The 17,424-nt window shown below is 56.6% G+C and overlaps 1 protein-coding gene across 1 annotated transcript in view; it reads right to left on the bottom strand.

Moving 5' to 3' along the window:
- Window positions 1–811: 811 nt before the first annotated feature.
- wdr59 (WD repeat domain 59) overlaps window positions 812–17,424 on the bottom strand; it is a 34,616-nt gene continuing 18,003 nt past the window's right edge. Inside the window, exons 13-26 of the mRNA XM_056411938.1 lie at window positions 15,728–15,831; window positions 15,283–15,447; window positions 15,116–15,211; window positions 14,941–15,039; window positions 13,482–13,603; window positions 13,161–13,314; window positions 10,984–11,117; window positions 10,349–10,430; window positions 9,257–9,369; window positions 7,847–7,982; window positions 7,601–7,670; window positions 7,293–7,380; window positions 1,339–1,481; window positions 812–1,258 (exon numbers count right to left, since the gene is read on the bottom strand). Coding sequence (XP_056267913.1) covers window positions 1,023–1,258; window positions 1,339–1,481; window positions 7,293–7,380; window positions 7,601–7,670; window positions 7,847–7,982; window positions 9,257–9,369; window positions 10,349–10,430; window positions 10,984–11,117; window positions 13,161–13,314; window positions 13,482–13,603; window positions 14,941–15,039; window positions 15,116–15,211; window positions 15,283–15,447; window positions 15,728–15,831 — 1,742 coding nt within the window. The 3' untranslated portion in view covers window positions 812–1,022. The remainder of the gene's footprint in view (window positions 1,259–1,338; window positions 1,482–7,292; window positions 7,381–7,600; window positions 7,671–7,846; window positions 7,983–9,256; window positions 9,370–10,348; window positions 10,431–10,983; window positions 11,118–13,160; window positions 13,315–13,481; window positions 13,604–14,940; window positions 15,040–15,115; window positions 15,212–15,282; window positions 15,448–15,727; window positions 15,832–17,424) is intronic.

Raw genomic sequence — 17,424 nt, 5'->3', positions numbered from 1 at the left:
TACATCACCCCATGAAGGGAAAAAAACTTACAAAATGCAAATAAAATTTAGGAGAAAATCCATGTTATGGTAGACTAATGCGATTTAGATTCTTTCAATGTTCCTAAAAAATAGTTTGAACATGTATTTTTCATTAAAACGAGTGACTTCTCCTGATTGAACTCTGATCTATGGAGGGGTAAATAACTCAATCCCACTAAAAACTGATTTAATTGTTAGTAATGTTGTTGGTGATGATGTACAAACTATAGTTTTTAGAATTTTTTGGTTTCTGACCACTTTTGGATGATTCAACATTAACCGGGTCAAATTGACCTCACAGGAAGTGCTCAGCAGCCTCACAGGAAGTGCTCCAGGCGACAGTTTGAACTCAAACACTTTATTATGATTCATCTTCGTTTCACAGAATATTCATAAAGTTATTCTAAACATAAAAAACATCTGACGTTTGCAAATGATGACGAACAAGATTGTTGTTGTTGTTGTTGTTGTGGGGGTCTGGGCGTCTAGTCCTGGGGGTCTGGTCCTGGGGATCTGGTCCTGGTGGTCTGGTCCTGGGGGTCTGGTCCTGGTGGTCTGGTCCTGGGGGTCTGGTCCTGGTGGTCTAGTCCTGGGGGTCTGGTCCTGGTGGTCTAGTCCTGGTGGTCTGGTCCTGGGGGTCTGGTCCTGGGGGTCTAGTCCTGGGGGTCTAGTCCTGGTGGTCTGGTCCTGGGGATCTGGTCCTGGGGGTCTAGTCCTGGTGGTCTGGTCCTGGGGTCTGGTCCTGGGGTCTAGTCCTGGGGTCTGGTCCTGGTGGTCTAGTCCTGGGGTCTGGTCCTGGGGGTCTGGTCCTGGTGGTCTGGTCCTGGGGGTCTGGTCCTGGGGGTCTAGTCCTGGGGGTCTGGTCCTGGGGGTCTGGTCCTGGGGGTCTGGTCCTGGGGGTCTGGTCCTGGTGGTCTGGTCCTGGGGGTCTGGTCCTGGGGGTCTGGTCCTGGGGGTCTGGTCCTGGGGGTCTGGTCCTGGGGGTCTGGTCCTGGGGGCCCTCAGAAGGTGCTCTGCAGCAGGCAGTGGCAGCCGCAGCCCGCGGGGCACTGGTCCCGGCCCCTGAACCAGGCCAGCATGTGGGCCGTGTGGCCCCCGTGGCCGCAGCCCAGGCAGCAGTTTGAGGAGCCGCGCACAGCCACGTGGCACACGGAGCACTGGAGGGCCAGGCGGCGGCAGGCGGTGCAGCGGGGGCCCCGGGAGGGGCTCCGGCAGTGGGAGCAGTAGACCCCGAACTCTGGGGGACACAGGGGTCAGGACACGGGGCCACAACGGCTACGCATGCACCGTGTGTGTGTGTGTGTGTGTGTGTGGTACCGAGGCCCCGGTGGGGCTCCGGGGGTCTGGAGGTGAACTGCAGCACGTCGGCCCTCTGGGCCCTCAGGCCCCAGCGGTACAGGATCTCCCCGTAGACCTTCTTGAAGTCATCGAACTGGAGCGAGTTGGACGGGTCCAGCAGCCTGCAGGGGCCACAGCTCTCACTCAGGGGCCACATCCCTCACTCAGGGGCCACAGCCCTCACTCAGGGGCCACATCCCTCACTCAGGGGCCACAGCTCTCACTCAGGGGCCACAGCCCTCACTCAGGGGCCACATCCCTCACTCAGGGGCCACATCCCTCACTCAGGGGCCACAGCCCTCACTCAGGGGCCACATCCCTCACTCATGTCTGTCCTCCTCCTCTCACCCCTTGTCCCCCCCTCTCACCCCTTGTCCTCCCCCTCTCACCCCTTGTCCCCCCGTCTCACCCCTTGTCCTCCCCCTCTCACCTCTTGTCCTCCCCCTCTCACCCCTTGTCCCCCCGTCTCACCCCTTGTCCCCCCCTCACCCTTGTCCCCCCCTCTCACCCCTTGTCCTCCCCCTCTCACCCCTTGTCCCCCCGTCTCACCCCTTGTCCTCCCCCTCTCACCTCTTGTCCTCCCCCTCACCCCTTGTCCTCCCGTCTCACCTCTTGTCCTCCCCCTCTCACCCTTGTCCTCCCCTCTCACCCCTTGTCCTCCCCTCTCACCTCTTGTCCCCCTCTCACCCTTGTCCCCCCGTCTCACCCCTTGTCCTCCCCCTCTCACCCCTTGTCCCCCCCTCTCACCCCTTGTCCTCCCCTCTCACCCTTGTCCTCCCCTCTCACCCTTGTCCTCCCCTCTCACCCCTTGTCCTCCCCTCTCACCTCTTGTCCTCCCCTCTCACCCCTTGTCCTCCCCTCTCACCCTTGTCCCCGTCTCACCCTTGTCCTCCTCTCACTTGTCCCACCCTTGTCCTCCCCTCTCACCCTTGTCCTCCCCTCTCACCCTTGTCCTCCCCTCTCACCTCTTGTCCTCCCCTCTCACCCTTGTCCTCCCCTCTCACCCTTGTCCTCCCTCTCACCCTTGTCCTCCCCTCTCACCCTTGTCCCCCCTCTCACCCCTTGTCCTCCCCTCACCCTTGTCCTCCCCTCTCACCCTTGTCCTCCCCTCTCACCCCTTGTCCCCCGTCTCACCTCTTGTCCTCCCCTCTCACCCCTTGTCCCCCCTCTCACCCTTGTCCTCCCCTCTCACCCTTGTCCTCCCCTCTCACCCTTGTCCTCCCCTCTCACCTCTTGTCCTCCCCTCTCACCTTGTCCTCCCCTCTCACCCTTGTCCTCCCCTCTCACCCTTGTCCTCCCCTCTCACCTCTTGTCCTCCCCTCTCACCCTTGTCCTCCCCTCACCCCTTGTCCTCCCCTCTCACCCTTGTCCTCCCCTCTCACCCTTGTCCTCCCCTCTCACCCCTTGTCCTCCCCTCTCACCTCTTGTCCTCCCCTCTCACCTCTTGTCCTCCCCTCTCACCCCTTGTCCCCGTCTCCCTTGTCCTCCCCTCTCACCTTGTCCTCCCCTCTCACCCCTTGTCCTCCCTCTCACCCTTGTCCTCCCCTCTCACCTCTTGTCCCCTCTCACCTCTTGTCCTCCCCTCTCACCCCTTGTCCTCCCCTCTCACCCTTGTCCTCCCCTCTCACCTCTTGTCCTCCCCTCTCACCCCTTGTCCTCCCTCTCACCTCTTGTCCTCCCCTCTCACCCCTTGTCCTCCCCTCTCACCTCTTGTCCTCCCCTCTCACCCTCTTGTCCTCCCCTCTCACCCCCCCTCTTGTCCTCCCCTCTCACCCCTTGTCCTCCCCTCTCACCCCTTGTCCTCCCCTCTCACCCCTTGTCCTCCCCTCTCACCCTTGTCCTCCCCTCTCACCCCTTGTCCTCCCCTCTCACCCTTGTCCTCCCCTCTCACCTCTTGTCCTCCCCCTCTCACCCCTTGTCCTCCCCTCTCACCCTTGTCCTCCCCTCTCCCCTTGTCCCCCTCTCACCCCTTGTCCTCCCCCTCTCACCCCCTGTCCCCCCCTCTCACCCTTGTCCTCCCCTCTCACCCTTGTCCTCCCCGTCTCACCCCTTGTCCTCCCCTCTCACCCTTGTCCCCTCTCACCTTGTCCACCCCCTCTCACCCATTGTCCCGCCCTCTCACCACTTGTCCTCCCCCTCTCACCCCTTGTCCTCCCCGTCTCACCCCTTGTCCCCCTCTCACCCCTTGTCCTCCCCCTCTCACCCCTTGTCCTCCCCCTCTCACCCCTTGTCCTCCCCCTCTCACCCCTTGTCCTCCCCTCTCACCCTTGTCCCCCTCTCACCCTTGTCCTCCCCTCTCACCCCTTGTCCTCCCCTCTCACCCTTGTCCTCCCCTCTCACCCCTTGTCCTCCTCTCACCCCTTGTCCTCCCCTCTCACCCTTGTCCTCCCCTCTCACCCTTGTCCTCCCCTCTCACCCCTTGTCCTCCCCTCTCACCCTTGTCCTCCCCTCTCACCTCTTGTCCTCCCCTCTCACCCCTTGTCCTCCCGTCTCACCCTTGTCCTCCCCTCTCACCCCTTGTCCTCCCCTCTCACCCTTGTCCCCCCTCTCACCCTTGTCCTCCCCTCTCACCCCTTGTCCCCCCCTCTCACCTCTTTTCCTCCCCTCTCACCCTTGTCCCCCTCTCACCCCTTGTCCTCCCCCTCTCACCTCTTGTGCCCCCCTCACCCCTTGTCCTCCCCCTCTCACCCCTTGTCCCCCTCTCACCCTTGTCCTCCCCCTCTCACCCCTTGTCCCCCCCTCTCACCCCTTGTCCTCCCCTCTCACCCTTGTCCTCCCCTCTCACCCCTTGTCCTCCCGTCTCACCCTTGTCCTCCCCTCTCACCCCTTGTCCCCCCTCTCCCCTTGTCCTCCCCCACTCACCCCTTGTCCCCCCGTCTCACCCCTTGTCCTCCCCCTCTCACCCCTTGTCCCCCCGTCTCACCCCTTGTCCCCCCGTCTCACCCTTGTCCTCCCCTCTCACCCCTTGTCCTCCCCTCTCACCCTTGTCCTCCCCCCCTCACCCCTTGTCTCCCCCCCTCACCCCTTGTCCTCCCCCTCTCACCTCTTGTCCCCCCGTCTCACCTCTTGTCCCCCGTCTCACCCTTGTCCTCCCCTCACCCCTTGTCCTCCCTCTCACCCTTGTCCTCCCCTCTCACCCCTTGTCCTCCCTCTCACCCTTGTCCTCCCCTCTCACCCTTGTCCTCCCCTCTCACCCCTTGTCCTCCCCTCTCACCCCTTGTCCTCCCTCTCACCTCTTGTCCTCCCCTCTCACCCCTTGTCCTCCCCTCTCACCCTTGTCCTCCCCTCTCACCCCTTGTCCTCCCCTCTCACCCTTGTCCTCCCCTCTCACCCCTTGTCCTCCCTCACCCCTTGTCCTCCCCCTCTCACCCCTTGTCCTCCCCTCTCACCCCTTGTCCTCCCCCTCTCACCTCTTGTCCTCCCCCTCTCACCCCTTGTCCTCCCCCTCTCACCCCTTGTCCTCCCCCTCTCACCCCTTGTCCTCCCCCTCTCACCTCTTGTCCTCCCCCTCTCACCCCTTGTCCTCCCCCTCACCCTTGTCCTCCTCTCACCCTTGTCCTCCCCCTCTCACCCCTTGTCCTCCCCCTCTCACCCCTTGTCCTCCCGTCTCACCCTTGTCCTCCCTCTCACCCCTTGTCCTCCCCTCTCACCTTGTCCCCCCCTCTCACCTCTTGTCCTCCCCCTCTCACCCCTTGTCCTCCCCGTCTCACCCCTTGTCCTCCCCCTCTCACCTCTTGTCCTCCCCGTCTCACCCTTGTCCCCCCTCTCACCCTTGTCCTCCCCTCTCACCCCTTGTCCCCCCCTCTCACCCCTTGTCCTCCCCTCTCACCCTTGTCCCCCGTCTCACCTCTTGTCCTCCCCCTCTCACCCCTTGTCCCCCCCTCACCCTTGTCCCCTCTCACCTCTTGTCCTCCCTCTCACCTCTTGTCCTCCCCTCTCACCCTTGTCCCCCCTCTCACCCTTGTCCTCCCGTCTCACCCCTTGTCCTCCCCCTCTCACCCCTTGTCCTCCCCCTCTCACCCCTTGTCCCCCCGTCTCACCTCTTGTCCTCCCCCTCTCACCCCTTGTCCCCTCTCACCCTTGTCCCCCCCTCTCACCTCTTGTCCTCCCCCTCTCACCCCTTGTCCCCCCGTCTCACCTCTTGTCCTCCCCCTCTCACCCCTTGTCCCCCCGTCTCACCCCTTGTCCTCCCCCTCTCACCCCTTGTCCCCCCCTCACCCCTTGTCCTCCCCCTCTCACCTCTTGTCCTCCCCCTCTCACCCCTTGTCCTCCCCCTCTCACCCCTTGTCCTCCCCCTCTCACCTCTTGTCCCCTCTCACCTCTTGTCCTCCCCTCTCACCCCTTACCCTTGTCCTCCCCTCACCCTTGTCCTCCCCTCTCACCCCTTGTCCTCCCCTCTCACCCTTGTCCTCCCCTCTCACCCCTTGTCCCCCTCTCACCCTTGTCCTCCCCTCTCACCCTTGTCCTCCCTCTCACCTCCTTGTCCCCCCCTCTCACCCTTGTCCTCCCCTCTCACCCTTGTCCTCCCCTCTCACCTCTTGTCCTCCCCTCTCACCCCTTGTCCTCCGTCTCACCTCTTGTCCTCCCCCTCTCACCCCTTGTCCTCCCCTCTCACCTCTTGTCCTCCCCTCTCACCCCTTGTCCCCGTCTCACCTTGTCCTCCCCTCTCACCTCTTGTCTCCCCTCTCCTCTTGTCCCCTCTCACCCTTGTCCCCCTCTCTCACCCCTTGTCCCCCCGTCTCACCTCTTGTCCTCCCCCTCTCACCCCTTGTCCTCCCCCTCTCACCCCTTGTCCCCCCGTCTCACCTCTTGTCCTCCCCCTCTCACCCCTTGTCCCCCCCTCTCACCCCTTGTCCTCCCCCTCTCACCCCTTGTCCCCCCCTCACCCTTGTCCCCGTCTCACCTCTTGTCCTCCCCTCTCACCCTTGTCCCCCCTCTCACCCCTTGTCCCCCCGTCTCACCTCTTGTCCTCCCCTCTCACCCTTGTCCCCCCTCACCCTTGTCCTCCCCTCTCACCCCTTGTCCTCCCCTCTCACCCTTGTCCCCCCTCTCACCCTTGTCCTCCCCTCTCACCCCTTGTCCCCCTCTCACCTCCTTGTCCTCCCCTCTCACCCTTGTCCTCCCCTCTCACCCTTGTCCTCCCCTCTCACCCCTTGTCCTCCCCTCTCACCCTTGTCCTCCCCTCTCACCTCTTGTCCTCCCCTCTCACCCTTGTCCTCCCGTCTCACCCTTGTCCTCCCTCTCACCTTGTCTCCCCTCACCCTTGTCCTCCCCTCTCACCCTTGTCCTCCCCTCTCACCTCTTGTCCTCCCCCTCTCACCCCTTGTCCTCCCCTCTCACCCTTGTCCTCCCCTCTCACCTCTTGTCCTCCCCTCTCACCCCTTGTCCCCCGTCTCACCCTTGTCCCCGTCTCACCCCTTGTCCTCCCCTCTCACCCATTGTCCCCCGTCTCACCCTTGTCCTCCCCTCTCACCCTTGTCCTCCCCTCTCACCCCTTGTCCCCGTCTCACCTTGTCCCCCGTCTCACCTCTTGTCCCCCCCTCTCACCCCTTGTCCCCCCGTCTCACCTCTTGTCCTCCCCCTCTCACCCCTTGTCCCCCCCTCTCACCTCTTGTCCTCCCCTCTCACCCCTTGTCCCCGTCTCACCCTTGTCCTCCCCCTCTCACCCCTTGTCCTCCCCTCTCACCCTTGTCCTCCCCTCTCACCCTTGTCCCCCTCTCACCCCTTGTCCCCGTCCCCTTGTCCTCCCCTCTCACCCTTGTCCCCGTCTCACCCTTGTCCCCCCCTCTCACCTCTTGTCCTCCCCGTCTCACCCCTTGTCCTCCCCGTCTCACCCCTTGTCCCCCCCTCACCTCTTGTCCTCCCCGTCTCACCCCTTGTCCTCCCCGTCTCACCCCTTGTCCCCCCCGTCTCACCCCTTGTCCCTGTCTCACCTCTTGTTCATGTCGTGCTGCTCTCTCTCTCGGGGGACGCCTCCCTGTCGTCCGTCCTCCAGGGAGGCGTCGAGCTCAGACTCCCTCCCTGTCAACGAAAACCTCTGGTTTAAAGGGCGTGGCCTGTGGGGCGTGGCATGTGGGGGTGTGACATGTGGGGCGTGGCATGTGGGGGTGTGACCTGTGGGGGCGTGGCATGTGCAGCATGGCCTGTGGGGCATGTGGGGGCTTGGCCTGTGGGGAAAGTGGCATGTGGGGGCGTGGCCTGTGCAGCATGGCCTGTGGGGCGTGGCCTGTGGGCGTCTCACCTGCGGTCCAGGAGGTGACAGAGTCGGAGATGCTGGCGCCTGACGTCACGGAGCTGGAGGTGTAGCTGGGCTGGAGGAGAGAGAGAGAGAGAGAGGAGGTAGAGAGAGAAGGTATAGAGAGAGAAGGTAGAGAGAGAGAGGAGGTATAGAGAGAGAAGGTAGAGAGAGAGAGGAGGTATAGAGAGAGAAGGTAGAGAGAGAGAGGAGGTATAGAGAGAGAAGGTAGAGAGAGAGAGGAGGACCTACATATTGAGAGTGGCTGGAGGAGCGAGCTGGATGTCTGTAGAGAGGGGAGGAGTCTGGAGGCGGAGCCTGAGCTCTGAACACGCTGCACAGCATCGCCAGAGTCTGAACGTCACTCATGTGACTGTAGTGATCCAAGCTACACACATACACACAGACACACACACACACACACACAGAGAGAGACACACACAGACACACACACACACAGAGACACACATACAGAGACACACACAGACACACACACACAGAGAGAGACACACACACACAGTCACACACACACACACACACAAAATATCCATTTAAAAGCCAATGGCGAGTTCTCCAGTTTCAAAGTTAATGTGTGATAAGCCCCTCCCAGTGTTAAACCACAATGCTAAAAAAACAACATACATACATACATATATATATATTAGGGCTGTCAGTGTTAACGCGTTAATCTATGCGATTAATTTAGCCGCGTTAACGCACTAACATATTTTAACGCAATTAACGCAACTTTGTTTACTTCCGGTGTTCGTTGAAGTTTTTACACTCAAACCGAGTGTCAAACCGCGGCAGTACGGTTTAACACTGTTTTCGTTTTTAAAACAATTATTTCTCTGCGAAAATAAGGATCATAAATGAGTTTAACTCGTGGATGAATCAGTCGGGTTTCCTCCTGCTCCTCCTTCCTCCCGTCTCCCCCTCTGATACACAGAGGAACGGAGGGGCGACGTGTCGGGGGACGCGCGGAAAGACTCGTCACACGAAACCTTCACCCTGATTGGTCAATCCGTTTGTCTGTCAACATTTTGGGGAAAAACCAACCAATGAACACTCAGTAAATCACAAAGGACCTCCCACCTCACGGGTGAGGCTCTATAGCAGCCTGTCAGTCAGAGAGCAGAGAACACGGCACCAGAACTATGAGCCTCATTGAATAGAGCTGAGATTGTTCTGGAATGTTTGATGTATAACACGTGGGGGTGTGTCACATGCAAAAGGCTTTAAAAGGTGAATTTTGTTGTTGTTGTAAAATGTATAAAATGCCCCCAGCCTCCAGAGGGTTAACGTGACATATGTGAATGTCAGTCAGTTCCCAAGGCCACTGGTTCTGCTGTTCAGTGGTAAAGATGACAGGACCAATGGGGTCTCAAATATATATATATTTTTTTACTAATCTGATGTTTCACTGAAGAAACAATTTATCATCCACAATATTAAATACCTCGCTGGCACTTTATAGGTAGGAGCCTCTTTGAAAACACAGCTCTGTGTGAAGTTTGGTCTTTAAAAAGAATGAACTTTTAACTTTTAATTGCGATTAATGAATTTCAAAATGTGCGATTAATTAGTTAATTTTTTTAAATCGATTGACAGCCCTAATATATATATATATATATATATATATAGATATATAGACTAGTTTACAGAGTCTCCAGCAGGTGGCGTCCAAACGGGTGCCGGGCCCAGGGTGTCTCTGTGTCCGGATCCGGGTCTGGACTCAGGTCCTGGCTGCTGGCTGCAGACGCCAGAGCCCACACCTACACAGACCACCAGGGGGCGACATGTTCTAGATCTCTGAGCTTCTGCTCTAAAGAGTTAGATACACAAAGACTACAAACACAAAGACTACAAACACGAAGACTACCAACACAAAGACTACAAACACAAAGACTACAAACACAAAGACTACCAACACGAATACTACCAACATGAATACTACCAACACAAAGACTACAAACACAAAGACTACCAACACGAAGATTACCAACACGAAGACTACCAACATGAAGACTACAAACACAAAGACTACCAACACAAAGACTACAAACACGAAGACTACCAACACGAAGACTACCAACACGAAGACTACAAACACGAAGACTACCAACACAAAGACTACCAACACAAAGACTACAAACACGAAGACTACAAACACAAAGACTACAAACACAAAGACTACAAACACAAAGACTACAAACACAAAGACTACCAACACGAAGACTACCAACACGAAGACTACCAACATGAAGACTACCAACACGAAGACTACCAACACGAAGACTACCAACACGAAGACTACCAACACGAAGACTACCAACACGAAGACTACCAACACGAAGACTACCAACACGAAGACTACAAACACAGACTACAAACACAAAGACTACCAACACAAAGACTACAAACACAAAGACTACCAACATGAAGACTACCAACACAAAGACTACAAACACGAAGACTACCAACATGAAGACTACCAACACGAAGACTACAAACACAGACTACAAACACAAAGACTAAAAACACAAAGACTACCAACACAAAGACTACAAACACGAAGACTACCAACATGAAGACTACAAACACAAACACTACCAACACAAAGACTACCAACACAAAGACTACCAACATGAAGACTACAAACACAAAGACTACAAACATGAAGACTACAAACACAAAGACTACAAACATGAAGACTACAAACACAAAGACTACCAACATGAAGGACATTGTTACCTTGGCCACGTCTCTGCGTCCGACAGCGAGCGAAGCCGCCGCGTTCTTCTGACACGTTTCCTGGATGTCGTTCATGTTCAGACTACAAAGATATTTACAAAATAATCAGAGGAACATTTAAAACATATCAAACATATAAAACATTTAAAATATATAAAACATATAAAACATTTAAAATATATAAAACATTTAAAACTTATTCCCTCTAAAAACCACTGCATCAATTATCTTGTATTTTATTTTGGAGGGCAGAGTATCCTCCTTGAACTCTGGAGACCTTGATGTCTGTGGAGGAGACCCTGGTCTGGGGGGGTCTCCTTTAGGTCTGGTATGTACTTTAGGTCTGAGGGAGTCTCCTTCAGGTCTGGGGTCTCATCAGGTCTGGGGTCTCCTTCAGGTCAGGGGGTCCCATCAGGTCTGGGGTCTCTTCAGGTCTGGGGGTCTCTTCAGGTCTGGGGGTCTCATCAGGTCTGGGGGTCTTCAGGTCTGGGGGTCTCTTCAGGTCTGGGAGTCTCATCAGGTCTGGGGTCTCTTCAGGTCTGGGGCTCTCTTCAGGTCTGGGGGTCTCATCAGGTCTGGGGGTCTTCATGTCTGGGGGTCTTCAGGTCTGGGGGTCTTCAGGTCTGGGGGCTCACATGTAGCTCTCCCCCAGCGCCTTGTGGACCGGCAGCAGACACGAGATCTCCTGGACGATCACTTTTCCCGCCAGTTTGATGGGACGGCTGCCGAAGTCCACGCCCTCCCTCTTCGTCTTAAAGCGCCGGGACTTCTGATGGAGGAGGAGGAGAGAGAGAGGAGGAGGAGAGAGAGGAGGAGGAGGAGGAGAGAGAGAGGAGGAGGAGAGAGAGAGGCAGACGGCCAGAGAGACAAAGCACCACCTGATTAAAAGTGGTGTGATCACTAATTACTGAGAGAGAGTTCACACAGCGAGGGACTAAAGACCACAAGACCTGGACCTGAGACCTGAGACCTGAGACCTGGACCTGAGACCTGGACCTGATCAAACTAAGACCTGGACCTAAGACCTGGACCTGATCAAACTAAGACCTGGACCTGAGACCTGGACCTGAGACCTGGACCTGATCAAACTAAGACCTGGACCTAAGACCTGGACCTGATCAAACTAAGACCTGGACCTGAGACCTGGACCTGATCAAACTAAGACCTGGACCTAAGACCTGGACCTGATCAAACTAAGACCTGGACCTGAGACCTGGACCTGATCAAACTAAGACCTGATATGGTATTTCTCAGCGGTCCGTCGCTCTGAGACGACGCTGCAGTTCCCCCACCGGCCAGCGGGGTCCCCATAACGAAGACTTAGCGACCCCTGAAGGTGATGCAGAGTGGCTGTAACCAGGGTGAACCCTGACGCCGTCCTCGTGGACTGTGATTGGTCCGTCTCTCGTGGACTGTGATTGGTCCGTATCTCGTGGACTGTGATTGGTCCGTCTCTCGTGGACTGTGATTGGTCCTTCTCTCGTGGACTGTGATTGGTCCGTCTCTCGTGGACTGTGATTGGTCCGTCTCTCGTGGACTGTGATTGGTCCGTCTCTCGCCGTGTGAAACATGTTAGTCTGCAGTTCATTCAAATCAGCCAAATTACCATCACAAATAAACAGGTTTAAAATGAATAAACGACTAAGAGGCAACGCAGACAGGAAGTCAGGCAGCAGACAGGAAGTCAGGCAGCAGACAGGAAGTCAGGAAGACAGACAGGAAGTCAGGCAGCAGACAGGAAGTCAGGAAGACAGACAGGAGGTCAGGAAGACAGACAGGAAGTCAGGCAGCAGACAGGAAGTCAGGCAGCAGACAGGAAGTCAGGAAGACAGACAGGAAGTCAGGCAGCAGACTCATCTGTTCTGAATCTGAATGTTTGCCACTATGAGAACCCTGTAGACTCAGCTGAAAGTAACCGCTAATGCTAGCCACTGTGATAAATGCTACTTGATACTCGATCAACCGATCAGATGTTGAATGTAATGAAGATATTTAAGATAGATTCATGACCGGTCTGACCGTTCGTCTTTAGGTTAATTGGTGTACAGCCTTTCTTCACAATGGGAAGATATTGGACTCAAAGAACACAACGTTACTTCCTGCTCTTATAGATGAACACCGGCGCCAGAGGGTCAGATTCAGAACACATGGCGTCGCTTCGCTAGCGCTCAGTCTGTTAACACCGTGAGCGGCCTGGCGAGGAGAGAACGATCAGTACCGGCCAATCACAGAGGGTTTGGACAGACCAGCGGCGGGAGACAGAGATTGGGGGCTTCTGATTGGAGGAGAATAGGAAGGAGGCGTGGCCCACAACAGCATGGGGCAGGTGATTGATCAGAGAAAAAACCACATGGGAAGAAATAAGTAAAAACCCAGCAGAAGACGAGACGCCAGCGAGGCTCCGTTAGCGAGGCTCCGTTAGCAACGCTCCGTTAGCGAGGCTCCGTTAGCAACGCTCCGTTAGCGAGGCTCTGTTAGCGAGGCTCCGTTAGCGACATTCCGTTAGCGACGCTCCGTTAGCGAGGCTCCGTTAGCGAGGCTCCGTTAGCGAGGCTCCGTTAGCGACGCTCCGTTAGCGAGGCTCCGTTTGCGAGGCTCCGTTAGCGACGCTCCGTTAGCGAGGCTCCGTTAGCGAGGCTCCGTTAGCGAGGCTCCGTTAGCGAGGCTCCGTTAGCGAGGCTCCGTTAGCAACGCTGGCCGTGCTCCACATTCACAGCTCAACACACACAACAGCTGTAATCATACATACACATATATACATACACACATATACATATATATATGTATATAAATACACGTGTGTGTGTCTCACCCGTTCTTTATAGTAGAAGGAGGAGATGGACACGGTGTCTTTGTCGGAGCGAGTCGGGCTGCCGCTGTACAACCGCAGCGTGCTCTGAGACTCTGAGCGCATCTTCATCGGAGTCAACACTCCGCTGTGATAGGCCGACAGGGCCGACAGGGACCTGCACACAAACACACAACCTAGCTTAGCACAAAGACTGGAAGCAGGGGGAAACTGCTAGCCTAGCTCCTTTCTGCAGGCTTTGAGGAACTTGTCGTACAAACGCAAAACAAAAGCTCATCATTGAAAAGACGCTGGTGTTGATGAGAACACCTGTGTGTGCGTTACCTGGGAGTGGGCTCAGTGGGTGGGACAGAGCGGTGCATGGTGATTGGTCGGGTGAAGTAAACTAGACAACCTGCGCCACAGAAACGAGCGCCAGAGGTCCGAGGGAACGGGATGTTGGCATCCTGAAAACAATCAATAAAATATATAAATAAATGTATTATTCATGAACCATGATGACTCGCTTTGTGTCTCTGCTTTACACCGTGGAGAGGGTTAGACCGAACCCTCGCCCTTAGACCTCGGGTCTCAAGGCCTCTGGGTCTCAAGGCCTCTGGGTCTAGAGGCCTCTGGGTCTCAAGGCCTCTGGGTCTAGAGGCCTCTGGGTCTAGAAGCCTCTGGGTCTAGAGGCCTCTGGGTCTAGAAGCCTCTGGGTCTAGAGGCCTCTGGGTCTCAAGGCCTCTGGTTCTAGAAGCCTCTGGGTCTAGAAGCCTCTGGGTCTCGAAGCCTCTGGGTCTCGAAGCCTCTGGGTCTAGAAGCCTCTGGGTCTAGAAGCCTCTGGGTCTAGAAGCCTCTGGGTCTCGAGGCCTCTGGGTCTCGAGGCCTCTGGGTCTCGAGGCCTCTGGGTCTCGAGGCCTCTGGGTCTCGAGGCCTCTGGGTCTCGAGGCCTCTGGGTCTAGAAGCCTCTGGGTCTAGAGGCCTCTGGGTCTAGAAGCGTCTGGGTCTAGAGGCCTCTGGGTCTAGAAGCCTCTGGGTCTAGAAGCCTCTGGGTCTAGAGGCCTCTTGGTCTAGAGGCCTCTGGGTGTCAAGGCCTCTGGGTCTCAAGGCCTCTGGGTCTCAAGGCCTCTGGGTCTCAAGGCCTCTGGTTCTAGAAGCCTCTGGTTCTAGAAGCCTCTGGGTCTAGAGGCCTCTGGGTCTAGAGGCCTCTGGGTCTAGAAGCCTCTGGGTCTCAAGGCCTCTGGGTCTCAAGGCCTCTGGTTCTCGAGGCCTCTGGGTCTAGAAGCCTCTGGGTCTCGAGGCCTCTGGGTCTCGAGGCCTCTGGGTCTAGAAGCCTCTGGGTCTAGAGGCCTCTGGGTCTCGAGGCCTCTGGGTCTCGAGGCCTCTGGGTCTAGAGGCCTCTGGGTCTAGAGGCCTCTGGGTCTCGAGGCCTCTGGGTCTCGAGGCCTCTGGGTCTCGAGGCCTCTGGGTCTAGAAGCCTCTGGGTCTAGAAGCCTCTGGGTCTAGAGGCCTCTGGTTCTAGAGGCATCTGGGTCTCGAGGCATCTGGGTCTCGAGGCCTCTGGGTCTAGAAGCCTCTGGGTCTAGAGGCCTCTGGGTCTCGAGGCCTCTGGGTCTCGAGGCCTCTGGGTCTAGAAGCCTCTGGGTCTAGAAGCCTCTGGGTCTAGAGGCCTCTGGGTCTAGAAGCCTCTGGGTCTAGAAGCCTCTGGGTCTAGAGGCCTCTGGGTCTCAAGGCCTCTGGGTCTCAAGGCCTCTGGTTCTAGAGGCATCTGGGTCTCGAGGCCTCGGGGTCTCGGGTGTGCTACCTGGTAGGAGCCGTAGGTGTTGGTGACCCGGGGGAACGCCTGCAGGGCCGGAGCGACGGGGTTGGACAGGACGAAGGGGCCGGAGACGGGACCGTCCTCCTGCGTGAGACAGGGGAAGACGTGATGAAGACGTGATGAAGACGAGCTCTGGAGGTCCTGGTCCTCGGGTCCTCACCATGTCCAGCTCCAGGCAGGACACCAGCTGCCGGACACACGGCTCCAGGCAGTTCTGGTTCCTCTTCACCTTCTGCAGAGACGTGTCGGTCAGAACCTGAACAGAACCACAGTTAGAACCCCTCTCAACAGGAAGACATGGGGCGGTGCGTTCAGGAGCGTCGGTACCTTCTGGATCTTGGTCCTGGTGGCGGACGGGATGGTGGTGGGCGAGACGAACTGGAAGGTGGGCGCGGCGTTGTTGGGGTACTGCGCGGGGAACTTGACTACCAGGCGGACCTGATGGCTGCCGAAGTGAGCCGACACCACGCAGCTGCGGCTCAACGCGTCCATCTGCACAGACACCAGCCGGCTCGCTCACTTCCTGTCGCTCACTTCCTGCCGCTCACTTCCTGTCTCACAACTGTAAGCGTCTCCAGGTTCTTGTTCACAGGGATCGATTAAGTTCACCGACCGAGAGTAAAACATCACGCTACAGGCCGAACAAGAGGGCTTTGAGGGGCTTTTATTTTGAAAAGCCAGCTTAGATTTAAATGACTGACAGTTGGTTGAAACAGAACTCGGGGTCAACAAGGACATGTTACGTGAGACCCTGAAGGCGTCTCCGTCTCACCTCCACGTCCACGTTTCTGATCTGCAGGTTGACCAGCGAGAACTCCTGCTGCAACGTCTGAGGGACGCCTGAACCCACCACGGAGCTCAGAGCACCGTCCTGGTCTGAGGGACGACAGGGGGGAGGAGACAGGGGGGAGGAGAGAGGACAGGGGTTAGGGTCAGTGGGGGTTAGGGTCAGTGGGGGTTAGGGTCAGTAGGGGTTAGGGTCAGTGGGGGTTAGGATCAGTGGAGGTTAGGGTCAGTGGGGGTTAGGGGCAGTGGGGTTAGGGTCAGTAGGGGTTAGGGTCAGTGGGGGTTAGGGTCAGTGGGGTTAGGGTCAGTAGGGGTTAGGCTCAGTGGGGTTAGGGTCAGTGGGGTTAGGGTCAGTGGGGTTAGGGTCAGTGGGAGTTAGGGTCAGTGGGGGTTAGGGTCAGTGGGGGTTAGGGTCAGTGGGGGTTAGGGTCAGTAGGGGTTAGGGTCAGTGGGGGTTAGGGTCAGTGGGGGTTAGGGTCAGTAGGGGTTAGGGTCAGTAGGGGTTAGGGTCAGTAGGGGTTGTAGTATCTTGACTTCCGGTTCAAGGAAGTGTCGCTTGTAAATGATGTCATCCAGGTCAGGGTTCAGATCGGAGAATAAAGATGGACGCATACTGCGCCGCAAAGGATCGCACGAGTACCGAGTGTTTACTTAGACAATTAAATGTCAGTACCCACACGTAAATATGACATGGTGTCAGAATAGTTTGCTTCTCAGCGAACCTGACGACGGAAGATGGAGAACGCAGGCGTCCCCACGCCACGGATGGATTGGGAGTCATCTAACCGGCCCGACGCAGGGAGAAAGTTCCGCCAACATGTGGAGCTCATGTTTTCCGGCCCGCTACGCGCTAAAGAGGAGGAAGAGAAGTGCAGCTATCTCCTCCTGTGGATCGGTGAGAAAGGCAGAGATGTATTCAACACATGGACCCTCACGGCAGACGAGAGAAGGGTCCTCCAAACGTACTATGGGAAGTGTGAAGGATATGTAACGCCCAAAGCTAACCCCATTTCCGCGCAATATTAATTCCATGAAAAGATACAAACGGATTGTGAAAGTTTGGACCAGTTTGTGACTGAAGCTGCTCGTAAAGGACTGCAGCGACCGCTGAGGAGAGGACGAGAGACCGGATCGGTTTCACTAGGAACTCTCCAAGAGTCCGGGAGAAGTGACTCATGGTCCGGATCTCACGCTCCAGAAAGCGATAGACATTGCGCGCTCACACGAGCTACCACAGCAGCGGCTAAAGACGAGGGGTTTCCCCGCCGCTAACACAGCCAGTCTGTCCATGCAGGAGCAGAAGGCCGGATAGATACGGACCAAAGTTTACTGGCGGCAACGACAGCAACAGTGTCACGCGCGGTGAGGAGTGTGGAGCATGCGGAAGAGAACACGGAGGAGGAGCGTCCCGCGAAAGGACGTCAGTGTAACAAGTGCAAGAAGACCAACCACTTTGCTAATATGTGTAGGACGAAGACACAGTATCAGCCAACAAAGTACAAGCCCAAGAGAGTGCATACTGTGACAGAAAGCACAGAACAGGGACCAGTGGATCTGTTGACACTATTATAAAGAAAAACAAAGATACAGCAAGGGAACAGGCATTTGCAGAGGTGGAAATAGGGAAGGCACAAGCTGAAGCTCAAGAGAGAGACAGGTGCCCAGGCTCATGTGATACCAGGA

The sequence above is a fragment of the Pseudoliparis swirei genome, chromosome 4, assembly GCF_029220125.1.
Source record: "Pseudoliparis swirei isolate HS2019 ecotype Mariana Trench chromosome 4, NWPU_hadal_v1, whole genome shotgun sequence".
NCBI classification, from domain to species: Eukaryota; Metazoa; Chordata; class Actinopteri; order Perciformes; family Liparidae; genus Pseudoliparis; species Pseudoliparis swirei.
The sequence above is the reverse complement of the archived record's forward strand: the minus strand, read 5'-3'. Positions and strand labels throughout refer to the sequence as shown.